The sequence below is a fragment of the Oncorhynchus keta genome, chromosome 21, assembly GCF_023373465.1.
Source record: "Oncorhynchus keta strain PuntledgeMale-10-30-2019 chromosome 21, Oket_V2, whole genome shotgun sequence".
In the NCBI taxonomy this organism is placed as follows: Eukaryota; Metazoa; Chordata; class Actinopteri; order Salmoniformes; family Salmonidae; genus Oncorhynchus; species Oncorhynchus keta.
Genome location: NC_068441.1, coordinates 33,797,926 through 33,811,764, shown reverse-complemented (window position 1 = coordinate 33,811,764; position 13,839 = coordinate 33,797,926). Strand labels below are relative to the sequence as shown.

The window sequence follows — 13,839 nt, the reverse complement described above, 5'->3', positions numbered from 1 at the left end:
ACTAATGCTATTAAATTACACTTTTTATATATATAAAAAAAACATGTTAAACCCCTAACTGTGTGTGTCTGTACTCTTAGATCCCAGGGCAGTCCTGGAGGGACAGGAGGAGGACAGAGAATGTGTGTGTGTGTGTGTGTGTAGGTTGAGGAATCACAGCCATAAACTGACTGAGAGATGGGAGCAACAGAGTGTGGGCGGGACAATGAGGGTGGGTGTGGTTTCACAAAAGCATCCTCACCAATGATCCTCTGTTGATGTGCTTCTAACAGTGACCTATGGCTAGCCCCTCCCCCAGCCAGTTGTTCTATCTGAGGACCCTAGTCGACATCTATCAGTCTATCACTACTCTCCTCTGACACCTTCACCGGTCCTACCCAGAAGTCCTTCCCACAGGACATCCATCCATCAGGGATACTTATCAACCCAAGGACCAAGACTGCCAGGAACCAGGGTATTAGAAGGAGCAGCCAGCCTTAGTGAGTTGTCCCTGAGGTCAACTCGAGAGGTTGATGGGTACTAAGTTTTACTGTCTGTTGGAGCCGACCCAGACACCAGAGCCTCACAGCTGGCCTGGGGACATACTGTAATAGAGTTCCACTTGGACAGAAAACACCAGCACCTTCTGAGGTAGTTGTACCCTTTTAACTCAAATGAAGTGAAAGTGTGACAGGAGGATTTTATATACACACAATTCATGTCAGGTGAGTAGTGATTTAATGATTTCAAATTTGATTTGATTTAAATTATTTCAATCAAAAAGGTTTATTGTGGTTTAAAGTAATTTATTACCTAGATTTTTTGCCTGGTATACACTGAAATAAATACTATAGATACTTACTGTGTAATTAGATTTTATATATATGAAAACTCTTAGCATACATGTTGAAATAAGCTCAGGTAGTCTATTATTCAGCTGGAGCTCAGTGTGTTGGGTTTAATCAATACAGTAAACGGTCTAGAAGAGTTGCTGATGTGAACTACAATTTTCCTGCTGTGGTACTTACAGAGAATGTCTCATATATTACATATATAGAGGTGTTATTTATTTGTGGCAGATGTTTTCATTTCAATCAAATGATTCTAGATCACTTGTTCAAGTACATAGACTTGTGAATACCCTCTTGCACTTCTGTAACTGACAGTCATTTTCAATTGTTCGAGTTTAGACATTTTAGGAAAATCATAATTTTTACTGGTGAAGTAGATTTCTAAAGAAAATCTTTTTTAATAAGTAATTTTCCTAAGAATGTAGTGATATTCAACCAAATGCTATTGCATGGCTGAAAACGGCCAGTTCAGAAACCTAAAGGAGAAGCCATATTCTGTATGCAGGTGTAATACTAGGACAGGATGAAAACGGGGACAACCTTACATAACGCACACGAGACTGTACTGTACATGCACTGACTATTCCTTCCTGTGCTGTGGGGCAGTAGGTAGCGGTTAGAGCGTTGGACTGAATCCCCGAGCTGACAAGGTAAAAATCTGTCTTTCTGCCCCTGAACAAAACTTCCTGAACAAGGCAGTTAACCCACTGTTCCTAGGCTGTCATTGAAAATAAGAATTTGTTCTTAACTGACTTGCCTAGTTAACATGGCATGCCAATCTGTTGTCCGGACACCAGAGCAGATTTCAGGGGCAGAGAGCATCAGTAGAGAAGCACTGGTCTAGTATGGTAGTCTGGAAGACATGGGAATAAGACAGAACAGAATGCATTAGTCATAGGTTCTGGGAAATGGATGATGCTCCTAGCACAGCAGTGATTCAGGTGACTGTGTGTGTGAGCATGGCATAATATGTGAGCTGTGTGGATGGAGATAAAGTTTCTTTGAAGTCACACACCTGATGTAACTCTATGCCTGACATTTAAGTGTAGAGGTACAGGAAATCCACTACCTCCAAAGTTACAAACACACAGACATCCACAGGCTCTGAGAAACATTTTGAACAGGAGCATGGGAAATATCAATGTGACTGTGCCTATGTTGTGCATTCATGTTACCAAAAGACAGTGTTCATTGAACTATATTGTTTTTGATGTAGTCTGGGTAGAAGAGCAGTGGCTTTGTGTGTGTCGCTGGGATCAGGAAATCAAGTCTGTCCTGGTAAGAGATTGCATGGCCTTACACAGGCAGGTTGACACAGGGCACATACTTAAAAAAATAGATATATTTCACCTTTATTTAACCAGGTAGGCCAGTTGAGAACAAGTTCTCATTTACAACTGCAACCTGGCCAAGATAAAGCAAAGCAGTGCAACAAAAAACAACAACACAGAGTTACACATAAACAAATGTACAGTCAATAACACAATAGAAAATCTATATACAGTGTTCAAATGGAGTAAGGAGGTAAGGCAATAAATAGGACATAGTAGCGAAGTAATTGCCATTTGGCAAATTAACACTGAAGTGATAGATGTGCAGATGATGATGTGCAAGTAGAAATACTGGTGTAAAAAAGTAAATTAAAACAATATGGGGATGAGGTAGGTAGTTGGATGGGCTATTTACAGATGGGCTGTGTGCAGCTGCAGCGATCGGTAAGCTGTTCATACTAATCAACAGGGTCAGTCCCCTGCAGCTGCATTGCTAAAACAAGCACGCTCATTATCTCTCATTTCAAAAGGTTAGGGAAGGATGGAGGAGAAAAGAGAGAGAGTGAGAGGGTGTCCTCTCCTCCATGAATTATTCCTATTGATCAGGTCCCTGTCCTCCTCTCCTCGTACAGAAAGAGAGAGAGGGGGAGGGGAGGGAGATGGAGAGAGAGTATCCGTTTTTAAAATAAATATTCTAATATAATATTCTAAATGTTATAGATGTCCTTTTCCATAGCTTTTGGGTAGATGGTAGACACCTGTGCCAATCAACTGTGTTGAAACTAATAGGCAGTAACAACATAGATGGGTTTATTATGGATACTTGTGAACACAAGGAATAATGTACAGTGTACAAAATGAAAACAGAACATATTCCTAAATAACAGAAAAATGTCACTTCCATTGTGGATTTGACATGCAATTGTTGTTATTATCCCTTGACAGTATTAAGTGGGACATTGCAATCATTAAAACAGAACAGGGTTTAACTAAGCTTATGCATGCAAACATTAAATAACTTTGAGCTACTGTTGGCTGGCTTTTGCAGTGGTAAACTTTGATATCAGTGGTTGTGTTGTTTTCACCAATGTGTCTTTGAAGATGTAATGGCCTACAAAACTAGGTCTATGATGATTTACTGTGAATACAAAACTATCCCCCAAAACACTCCCAATTCGTTGATGTAGTCGTCTTTTTTCTTCCAACAGGGAAAAGTAGTATCTGTTTGACTCCTGAGCAGAATGAATCACCTGGCCCACCACAGTGAAAGATGGGGTCTAGGCCTAATAGAACGCTCATGATGTCTCTTCTGAAACTCACATTGTGAACTATGGAACACTCTGGTTCACCTCTGACCCCCAACCTCAGTGATACTACAGCCAATGACAGCCTGCGGTGGGGGCTGGGGTCGCCCTTCGCCTCGGCCCCTAGCAAACAGCTGGGCACCTTGCCCAACGCCCAGACCCGCTTCAAGGACCTGTCAGGGATATTGTTCATGGTGACCTTGAACGCGGTGGCCCTTCTGGCTAACACAGCCGTGCTGGTGGTGGTGGTCAAGGCCCCGCACCTCAGGTACTTGGTACTTTTTTATTTCATTTATTTTTTACCAGTTAATAACACAACTCAACCACAATCCATAATCAACACGGATAATCCAAAAAGTTGAACAATTTATTTCTGTTGTGGTCCTCATTTTGGCCAGCAGGCAGGTTAAACATACACCAGATTATAATCAAACAGATCCATGATAAGAACTATGATTTTCTAATGCACTGATTTTACATGCACAATTCCCTTGTTTCTATTGCTTATACTCTTGAATTAGAGTTTAATTTATGAAATATTTTAGCTACTGTATCTCATGTATTCTACTTGTTTCACCAGACATCAGTAAATTAAATTTGTTGTAGTGAAGGTATCATGTGTATATTGTTTCCTCTCTGGGGATTAATACAGTTAATTCCATTCAATTCAGGAAGTTTGTCTTTGTGTGCCACCTGTGTGCGGTGGACCTGCTATGTGCCGTACTGCTCATGCCCCTGGGCATTGTGTCCAATTCGCCGTACTTCGCCAGTGTGGTGTTCACAGTACTGGAGTGCCAGGTATACGTCTTCCTCAACGTGTTCCTCATCGCAGGTACAGTACAAGGGACAGACAGAATTTAGGGATGCCTCCAAAATGAAACTCTATTCTGTATATAGTGCACTACTTTTGACCAGAGCTTTGGTCAAAAGTAGTGCTCTAGGCCTATACAGTGGAAAGGGTGCCATTTTGGACACATGGCCTTTAATCAATCAATGGGTTTACTGTTATGTTCTTATATTCATCTCTTTTTTATAGTCTCTTCTGTTTCTTTTTATCACGTTCCATTGATTTTTGTACTGTGTGTAGCCATTTATAAAGTTTGATATGAATTACAGCCTCCATCTTCACCATCACGGCCATCAGCGTGGAGCGTTACTACTACATTGTCCACCCCATGCGCTATGAGGTGAAGATGACCCTGAAGCTGGCCGCAGCCGTCATGGTCCTGGTCTGGGTGGCCTCAGGCCTGCTGGGGCTGGCCACTGTGTTCGGCTGGCCCAGCTACAGCAGCCTGAGCTCCATCAGTGCCGCCCACTGCTCCCTGCACTGGAGCCACAGCAGCCACCGCCGGGCCTTCTCTGTCCTCTTCACAGTGGCCTGTTTCTGCCTGCCTGCTGCGGTCATCTTCGCTGTGTACAGTAACGTCTATAAAGTGGCCCGCATGGCGGCTAGACAGCATGGACCGTTACCATCCTGGACGGCCAGTCATCCTAAACACCGCTCTGACTCCATCAACAGCCAGACCACAATCATCACCACCCGCAGTGCCCCCAGGAGGCTGCACCACCACAGGCCCTTCGGTGGGTGCAAGGCCGCCCTCACCCTGGTGGTCATTGTGGGCCAGTTCCTGCTCTGCTGGCTGCCTTACTTCTCCTTCCACCTGCACCTGACTATCAACAACCAGCCCAAGATCCCCGCCGACCTAGAGAAGGCCGTCACCTGGCTGGCGTACTCCTCCTTCACCGCCAACCCTTTCTTTTACGGGCTGCTGAACCGCCAGATCAGGGAGGAGCTGTGTAAGCTGCGGCGCTGCTACTCTGTCCGGCCCGTCGAGCTGGCCATATCCAGCAGCCACGAGGGCTCGGCACATGAGAACTTCCTGCAGTTCCTCCAGAGAACCAGCTGTACGGTGGAGACCAGAGCCAGCTTTACCTGCACATCCAGCCCCAGGAACACCCTGGACCAAACTGGGCAGCAGACGGCTGGCTTCAGGATACCTGGGCAGATACCTGAGGATTTCAGTTAAAATGCCCCTGATATACTAACCTGGTCCCCACTTATATACTGTCACTGTACTGACACTGGTACCTGTCTGCTATTGGCAGAAGAGTTCAGATAAAACTGTTAAGCCTGGACAAGACTGGGCAGATTGCTGGGTTGAAGATACCATGGCAGATGCCTAATGAGTTCAGTAACAATACTCGTAGATACTGTACGCATGTCATGCCACTGGCATCTACTGTAGTTGACTGCTGTAACAGTGTGGCAACAGTACTACCAGCTACACACTGCCCTTGATTTAAAACACACATAGACAGCACTTGGAAAGGACAACAAATAGAATGTTTTTCTTTTGATATTTCTAGTTTGTTAATTAGATTGAGTTTATTCCGCATCCAGAGGTGAGTCCAGAATCCAGCATATAACTGAAGTGCATTATGTGCTGAAAAATACTCTTTTCTCAATTATGAATTGTTATTTCTAGCTACAACTACCACTAATAGAGAGACTAATTCAGCTACCTACCACCAACCATTCCAATCACCTATATTTGTACATATTCTACTACCACTTCTACTACACAACCACCAGTACACATTTTGAGTTGAAAGACAATACAAATTATATTTCCTCTGTATCAAATATTCACTGTCTATTTATTATTAATTCCAATGTTCAATGCAGGGAGCATTCAATATTTTAAGTGTAACAGTTGAGTTATTTCTTTTACACACAATCAAACTTGATACCTTTACTATTTGGTTCTCAATTGAGGTTTAATTGCAATATTCTTAACTATGTACAGTATGTTTCTTACAAAGCAATGCGTTATTATCCGTTATCATAAATGAAAGCACATTGCATTCAATAGGCTACCTTTTTACAGGTGATGGCAGAGACTACACTCTCCAAGGGAACTTCTTTCTATATGGGCAAGTTGATTTAGCTATAACTGTACAAATAAACTTCTGAAAGATCTGTTTGCAAGAAATTACGCTTATGCTGTTCTAAAAATAATGTCCTCTTCACTGCACATTTATGAAAAGCTGAAGACTTCACCCTATAACTCCCACACAGCACCGAGAGAGATTAAGGGATAATGTGGGATAGAGATAGACATGGGTGATCAACGCAAAAGAACATTCTGAGCTACATTTTCAAAAGCCTATCGTGTCCCCTTTATGCACGGCCCAGATTCGAACGAAAATGGGAATCTGCGAACAAATAGATAAACAAATAGATAAATAAACAGATGAGTTGAATAGATACAGATGTAGGATCTATATTTGATCACCCCGTTGCAGGAGAAATGTGTGTATTTGAGGGTTGAAAAAACTTTTGAAGTTTGTAATTTCCATTTCTGAAAAATATATCAACCCCTACAAAATTGTCCATTAACTATAATCCACATAATAATTCACATTTCCTGTTGCTACAGGATTATGTTCCTGCTGTAGCAAACTGGCTCAAATTAAGATCCTACAAATGCATATGAATGAGCTCCAGATCCTGGTCCAGCTCTGCACACTCCTGACAGCTGACTGGGTCGTCATGGGAATGCCCTGAAAAAACAGAAAGTGGGAGCATCTTCAGTGTTTTTGAGGGAATTCAGGGTAGCTTGAGCTTGTGACAGCCAGGCAGAGGAAATACATCCTAAACTGATTCACACACACACACACACCAATACACACACACACAGCCTATTATACACACATCGCAGGCACGCATGTACACACACACCAGTTTAAAAAACAAGGTCAGGGTATTTATTAAGGCTACATTCAGGGCCAAGTATTGTAAAATTCTAAAAGCATGATAACACAGTGACAGTTTATGATGCTCTGCTTTTTGATGTGCAAATACTGTATCTTGAAATGGCTATCACTTCTACAGTAGAACATCTACAGAGATGGAGTATCCAGAATAAACAATGACAGGCAGGGTATTCAGCATGGAAACTCAACACTGGACCCCAGCAGCCTCTGTCTCAGTCTGTTTTTCTTTAAAGGAGGTTGATAAGCTTGGTCGATTATATTGACACCTGGACAAAACCTAGTGACGACATAAAGTCTACAGGAAACACTGTCACCTCAATGTAAAGGTGTATACAGAATATTGAACACACACACACACACACACACACACACACACACACACACACACACACACACACACACACACACACACACACACACACACACACACACACACACACACACACACACACACACACACACACACACACACACACACACACACACCAACATTCAATGCTGAGGAGGACACACAGCACATATGCACACACACACACACACACACACAGACACACATTCAATGCTGAGGAGGAGGAGTGGTATACTGGAACAGGTTATTGAGCACATATGCGTACACACACGCACTCACACAGAGTACACTGTGTACATCTATACACACACCCACACACTCTCAAACAAACCATTTCCTTGGTGTTCAACTGACACCAATTAGCATGCTTTGAAATAGTGATACAATATTATAATACAAATAATATAATATATGACATTTAGCAGATACCTTTTTTCAGTCATACATGCATAAAGCCCTTTTTGGGGCCCAATGCAAGATTTGGTTGGGGGTCCCCCCACATCTCACAGGAAAAACATGTTAGTGGCCCCAATTTTGATAGTGGAGAGAATTTTTGTTTTGAAAGTAAATTCTACAAATTTTGCCATCGGGAGAAAATAAAATGTTGCAGTTTTAAAGCAAGCTTTCTGCAATTCTACACATTTTGCCATGGGGCGGAGAGACATTTTTGCAGTTTAAAGCTCATTTCCTGCAATTCTACCATTTGTTCCAAGACTTATGCTATGTTAATGATCTCTGAGTGAGAGTGACACAAAGAATCAATGGGGGCTTCCTGGAGGTCAGGGCCCCTGGGTGCATGCCCTGCGTGCCTAGTCGGTATTCAGCCATGACTACTATATGTTTAGATAGCTGTCTAGACTAACTTACCAATCTAAAAATTGTTTGCTGACATGACAAATTGAGTGACTGTCAATGAATGGCATAACAAGAGAAAAACTGCTGTTGTATAACCAAACTTCAAAATTGCACCTTGTGTAATCTACTATTTGAACTCAGTTCTACTACTCAACAGTAGGCTGAGGCCCTGACAGAGCTGATGGAAACAGCTAATTTGTCTGTAAAATGTTCCAATGTCGACTAAACAAAATAGGTCTGTTAGAAAAGGGTGGATCATTTTTGGGTTGGTGAAATAGATGTGACAACTGTGATGGAAACACATTTATGTGCAAATATTGATAAAATAGCCGTGGAGTTATGTGAAGATATGTTACATTGTACAACCACCACGACGTGTAAAAGTATGCATAGTTCATAGTTAGAGTCAATAAGTTATGATGAGCTTCATAACTTATTTCACAACTTCATAACTTATGGAGGTTAAGGGCACTTATTTCAAATAAATATCAAGGGTAGCCTTATATTTGAATGCTGGTGACCTGATGATCAGTGCTTGGCTGCCAATTATTAAAACCTAGAGAGCATACGCCAAAACCAGATTGGGAAAGTTTGCTACACTGAACAAAAATATGTTGGTCCCATGTTTCATGAGCTGAAATAAAAGATCCCAGAAAATGTCCATACACACAAAAAGCGTATTTCTCTCAAATGTTGTACACAAATCTGTTTACATCCCTGTTACTGAGCATTTCACATTTGACAAGATCATTTATCCACCTGACAGGTATGGCATATCAATAAGCTGAATAAATAGCATGATCATTACACAGGTGCACATTGTGCTGGGGAGAATAAAAGGCCACTCTAAAATGTGAAGTTTTGTCACACAACACAATACCACAGATGTCGGAAGTTTTTAGGGAGCGTAAAACTGGCATGCTGACAGCAGGAATGTCCTCTAGAGCTGTTGCCAGAGAATTGAATGTTCCTTTCTCTACCATAAGCCACAGGTGGTGTAAAAAGTAGTCAATTATCATACTTGAGTAAAAGTAAAGATACCTTAATAGAAAATGACTCAAGTAAAAGTGAAAGTCATGCAGGAAAATACTACTTGAGTAAAATTCTAAAAGTATTTCGTTATAAATATACTAAAGTATCAAAAGTAAATGTAGTTGCTAAAATATACTTAAGTATCAAAAGTAAAAGTACAAGTCTTGAAAAATGTATTTATATTTTTATGGGGGGCATACTCAGACATCTATTACAAACACAGCATTTTTGTTTAGTGAGTCCGCCAGATCAGAGGCAGTAGGGATGGCCAGGGATGTTCTCTTGATAAGTGTGCGAATTTTACCATTTTCTGTCCTGCTAAGCATTCAAAATGTAGTACTTTTGGGTGTCAGGGAAAATGAATGGAGTAAAAAGTACATACTTTTCTTTAGGAATATAGTGAAGTAAAATTTTGGAAAAATATGAATAGTAAGGTCAAGTACAGATACCCCCAAAATCAACTTAAATAGTACTTTAAAGTATTTTTACTTAAGTACTGTCGTGTCTTTGGCTATGCCGGATTAAGTGATATGACATGCTATTCTATAAAATAATTTCTCCGTAATTAATATTACCTGATGGAGCTAATCATGTAAATGTAATTAACTAGAGAGTCGGGCCCCACAAAATAATATTTGTAGAGCTGTTATCTTCTGAATAAACTCTTAAAGACCTAGTAATATTTTACATCAATAGCAGTCAATATTAATCGTCATCTTAATTCAATCTCATCTGAAAGTTGTAAATTCTTGGTTATCTGCACGAACCCTGGCTAACAATTTGAATCAGCAATACAAAATTGGGTTTAATTATTTATTTACTAAATACCTAACTAATCACACAGAATTACACATGCACATATTTAAATCATAACTTGATTACAAATTACGTCATAAAGGAAAACATCCCTAGCGGGCGGAACAGATATGACAGCTGTTTACACAAAAGAAAAGGGGATTTGAGGGTAAAAGAGCGGGAAGACTGAGGAACAAAGGGCGAAGCTGTGCTATCATAAATACAGTATCTCATGCATTCTAAATTACCGCCCATTTGGAAAAGGAAAATGCAATAAATATTTACTCTGAGCTGGGATTCGGTAGATTGGTACTAGATGGAAGGCCGTGTTGACCAAAGGAGTCCTTGGTCCTTTGAAGAATGTCTCTGGTTGTCAATTGGATATGTTGTAGTAATGTCGTTGTGTGATAGACGGGATACTCTGTCTGTTCCTTCCTAACCCTCGTTTGCAGCAGCTGTTGCTAACTCAACGGCGAGGAGGTTTCACTTCTGTAGTGAATAAGAGTTCAAAGTTCTTTCCATTCGCAACCAAAGCTCACGCTGATGTTGGCTTCGTTCTGTAGTTATTATCTGAACCATTCTGACATCAGACCGTCGTCCTCACGTCCTCGGAACAGGAGGTTATATTATCGTCAAGGCCTTATATGGGAGGGGAGAGGAAGGCGTGTTTAAAAAGTTTTATAGCCCACGTCCCTTCACAGGGGCGGGCCACTGATTGAGCAGAGCCCTATCTTATGAAAACCCAAATCTCACATTTTAGAAGCTAAAATCACATTTCATCCCATCACAAATCATTTTATATTCAAACATTTAAATTGAACAACAATTCCATGTGAATCCGATAACTCTGATGTGTAGACTTTCCACTGTAGAGTTTATGTCATCTTATCATTGATGACACTGTCTCAGATGACAACTGAACTGACATCATATTCATTAAGTACCACCGCATATGGTCAATTGGTCAGATTACCAGAATATATTTCATTTCCCCCCACCTTCTGATGTTCCCAGAATCTCTATGTTAACCAAGTGTTACATCAGTAGGGTAGAGAGAGGAAAAAGGGGGGAAGAGGTATTTATGACGGTCATACACCTACCCCCAGGCCAACGTCATGACAGTACTTTACACCACTGATAAGCCGCATCAAACATAATTTTAGAGTATTTGGCAATACGTCTATCCGGTCTCACTACCGCAGACCACGTGTATGGCATCATGTAGTGTCAATGTTTTGAACAGTTTGCCCCATGGTGTCGGTGCGGTTATGGTATGGGCAGGCATAAGCTCCATACAATGAACACAATACTCTTATGAGATACTGGGCCCAATTGCCTTACCATTAATCTGCCACCATCACATCATGTATCTCCATGATAATGCACGGCCCCATGTCGCAAGGATCTGTACACAATTCCTGGAAACCGAAAATGTCCCAGTTAGAGTTAGGGTTAGAATGGCCTGCACACTCATTAGACATATCACTAATTGAGCATGTTTGGGATGCTCTGGATCGACGTGCACGACAGCATGTTCCGTTCCAGTTCCCATCAATATCCAGCAACTTCACACAGCCATTGAAGAGGAGTGGGACAACATTCTACAGGCCACAATCAACAGTCGGATTACCTCTATTCAAGGTGAGATGTGTCGCGCTGCTTGAGGCAAATGGTAGTCACACCAGATACTGACTGGTTTTCTGATCCACACCCTATCTTTTTTTTACGGTATCTGTGACTAATTAATTCATTTTAATTGGCTGAGTTCCTTATATGTAACTCAATCTTTGAAATTGTTCCATGTTGCGTTTATATTTTTGTACAGTATTTTTATCGCAACAGTTTTTGCAACAAAACTATCAGTAGAGTTCAAAGACTTTATCACTACCCAGATTACTCCCTCTTAATCTAGCACTACGTTGTTATCACTCATCAGGCAGTATTGTTCCTTTGTTCATGTTCAGATGCTACTCTTGATCGTTTATTCACTCTGTTTGTTTTTATTAAACTCACCGACTGCACGTGCTTCCTGCATCTTCGTGACACCTACAAGGAAACAACAAAAGTGCTTTTTATGTGCACTTCATCACGCACAATATTTGATCAGCAACAATTCAGTTTGATGGAAACATCACTGGTGGAAGAATGTGCATATTTCTTTATGCAGATTTTAGAATATTTGCATGAAAATCTGTCACCAATTGGATGTAAATCAAGCTAATAATTGGTATACTATGGACCATGCGGTGAGTTCATGAGTTGATGTTGTTACGAAGGAGGTTTCTAACCAACCATTTCATGCGGATTAATTAACTGACGCATAAACAGGGCTGATGGAAGCAGGAAGTTTTGGTACAATTTTATAAATGGCAAGATCCATGGTTGGATCTTTTTGTGTCGATAAAATGTATTATGCAAGAAATGGCGTTGGAAATTCCTTTATGAGCAAATATTGACATAGGCTGATAACCATGTCAACCCACTATAACAGATTTCTGAGAAATAGACACTAATTGCTTATTGGAAATTCATGACAGACACACAGAGTATTTAAATTACAGATAAAGACAGTAATTAAGACAGAAATGGCAGGAGGGAAGTTGGTCGGGGAGGATGGGTGGGCGCATAACACGATCGCCTAGTAACCCTAGCTACATGCTAGCTAAGAAATTAAACAGTTAAGGTTAGTTAGGGTTAAGATTTGGGTTAGCTAACATGCCAACTACACTGAACCAAAATATAAATGCAACATGTAAAGTGCTGGTCCCATTGGCCCAGCCAATCAGAATGAGTTTTTCCCCACAAAAGGGCTTTGTTACAGACAGAAATACTCCTCAGAATCCCCCCTCAACCCTCTCTGATGACCCCGCAGATGAGGAAGCCGGAGAGCATAGTTAAATGGCGTGGTTAAACATGGTCTGCGGTTGTGAGGCCGGTTGGATATACTGCCAAATTCTCTAAAACAATGTTGGAGGTGGCTTATGGTAGAAAAATGAACATTCAATTCTCTGGCAACAGCTCTGGTGGAGATTCCTGCAGTCAGCATACCAATTGCACGCTCCCTCAAAACTTGAGACATCTGTAGAATTGTGATGTAATCTTGGAGTTATGTAATGATATGGGGCCTAGTCCTCCCACTACAACTCTGGAAACCATGCAGTTTATGAGGCTACAGATCTAATAAGTTATGATGAACTTCACATGGTGATGAAAGTGCACAGTGATGAGCTAAATGCTCCTTTCCAATAAATATTGAGTGTCTTATTCTGTTGACATGATGATCAACGCTTGACTGCTGTTCCATAATAATCTCATCATCTAGACTAGCCTACCTGACTGTATTTGCGTGAGATGCCATTTGTGAAAATGCACTGGAAAGACATTGAATGTTTAATAACTATGCTTTAAATGATCTGAAAGCACAACCAAATTCCAATGGAAAAACTATATCGGATTTTTGATTTAGTAGTCATCTAAATGTGTTATCATTGCGCTTTCAACCATCTGAAAGCACAACAAAATTCAAATGGGAATAAAATGTCAGATATTTCATATTTATACAACAACTTAATATGTTATCACTGTGCTTCATGTCATACCACAACCAAATGACCTGTATTGCAATT

The 13,839-nt window shown here is 40.9% G+C and overlaps 1 protein-coding gene across 2 annotated transcripts; it reads left to right on the top strand.

Moving 5' to 3' along the window:
* Positions 1-349: 349 nt before the first annotated feature.
* Positions 350-7,483, top strand: LOC118373805 (probable G-protein coupled receptor). Of its 2 annotated transcripts, XM_035760053.2 has the most exons (5): positions 350-704; positions 1,440-1,480; positions 3,310-3,673; positions 4,077-4,237; positions 4,522-7,483. In XM_035760053.2, exons 3-5 carry the CDS (start codon positions 3,432-3,434, stop codon positions 5,430-5,432), a joined length of 1,314 nt encoding a protein of 437 aa, XP_035615946.1. In that variant the 5' UTR covers positions 350-704; positions 1,440-1,480; positions 3,310-3,431; the 3' UTR covers positions 5,433-7,483. The 2 variants fall into 2 exon arrangements, with proteins under 2 accessions (XP_035615946.1, XP_035615948.1); XM_035760055.2 differs by lacking the exon at positions 1,440-1,480.
* The last annotated feature ends 6,356 nt before the right edge of the window (positions 7,484-13,839 follow it).

Bases quoted from the DNA above. Each gene is read 5' to 3' on its own strand.
- LOC118373805 (XM_035760055.2), top strand. From the start codon at position 3,432: ATGGAACACTCTGGTTCACCTCTGACCCCCAACCTCAGTGATACTACA. The intron at 3,674-4,076 runs GTACTTGGTACT...CATTCAATTCAG, and splicing joins GTCAAGGCCCCGCACCTCAG to GAAGTTTGTCTTTGTGTGCC. The intron at 4,238-4,521 runs GTACAGTACAAG...TATGAATTACAG, and splicing joins CAACGTGTTCCTCATCGCAG to CCTCCATCTTCACCATCACG.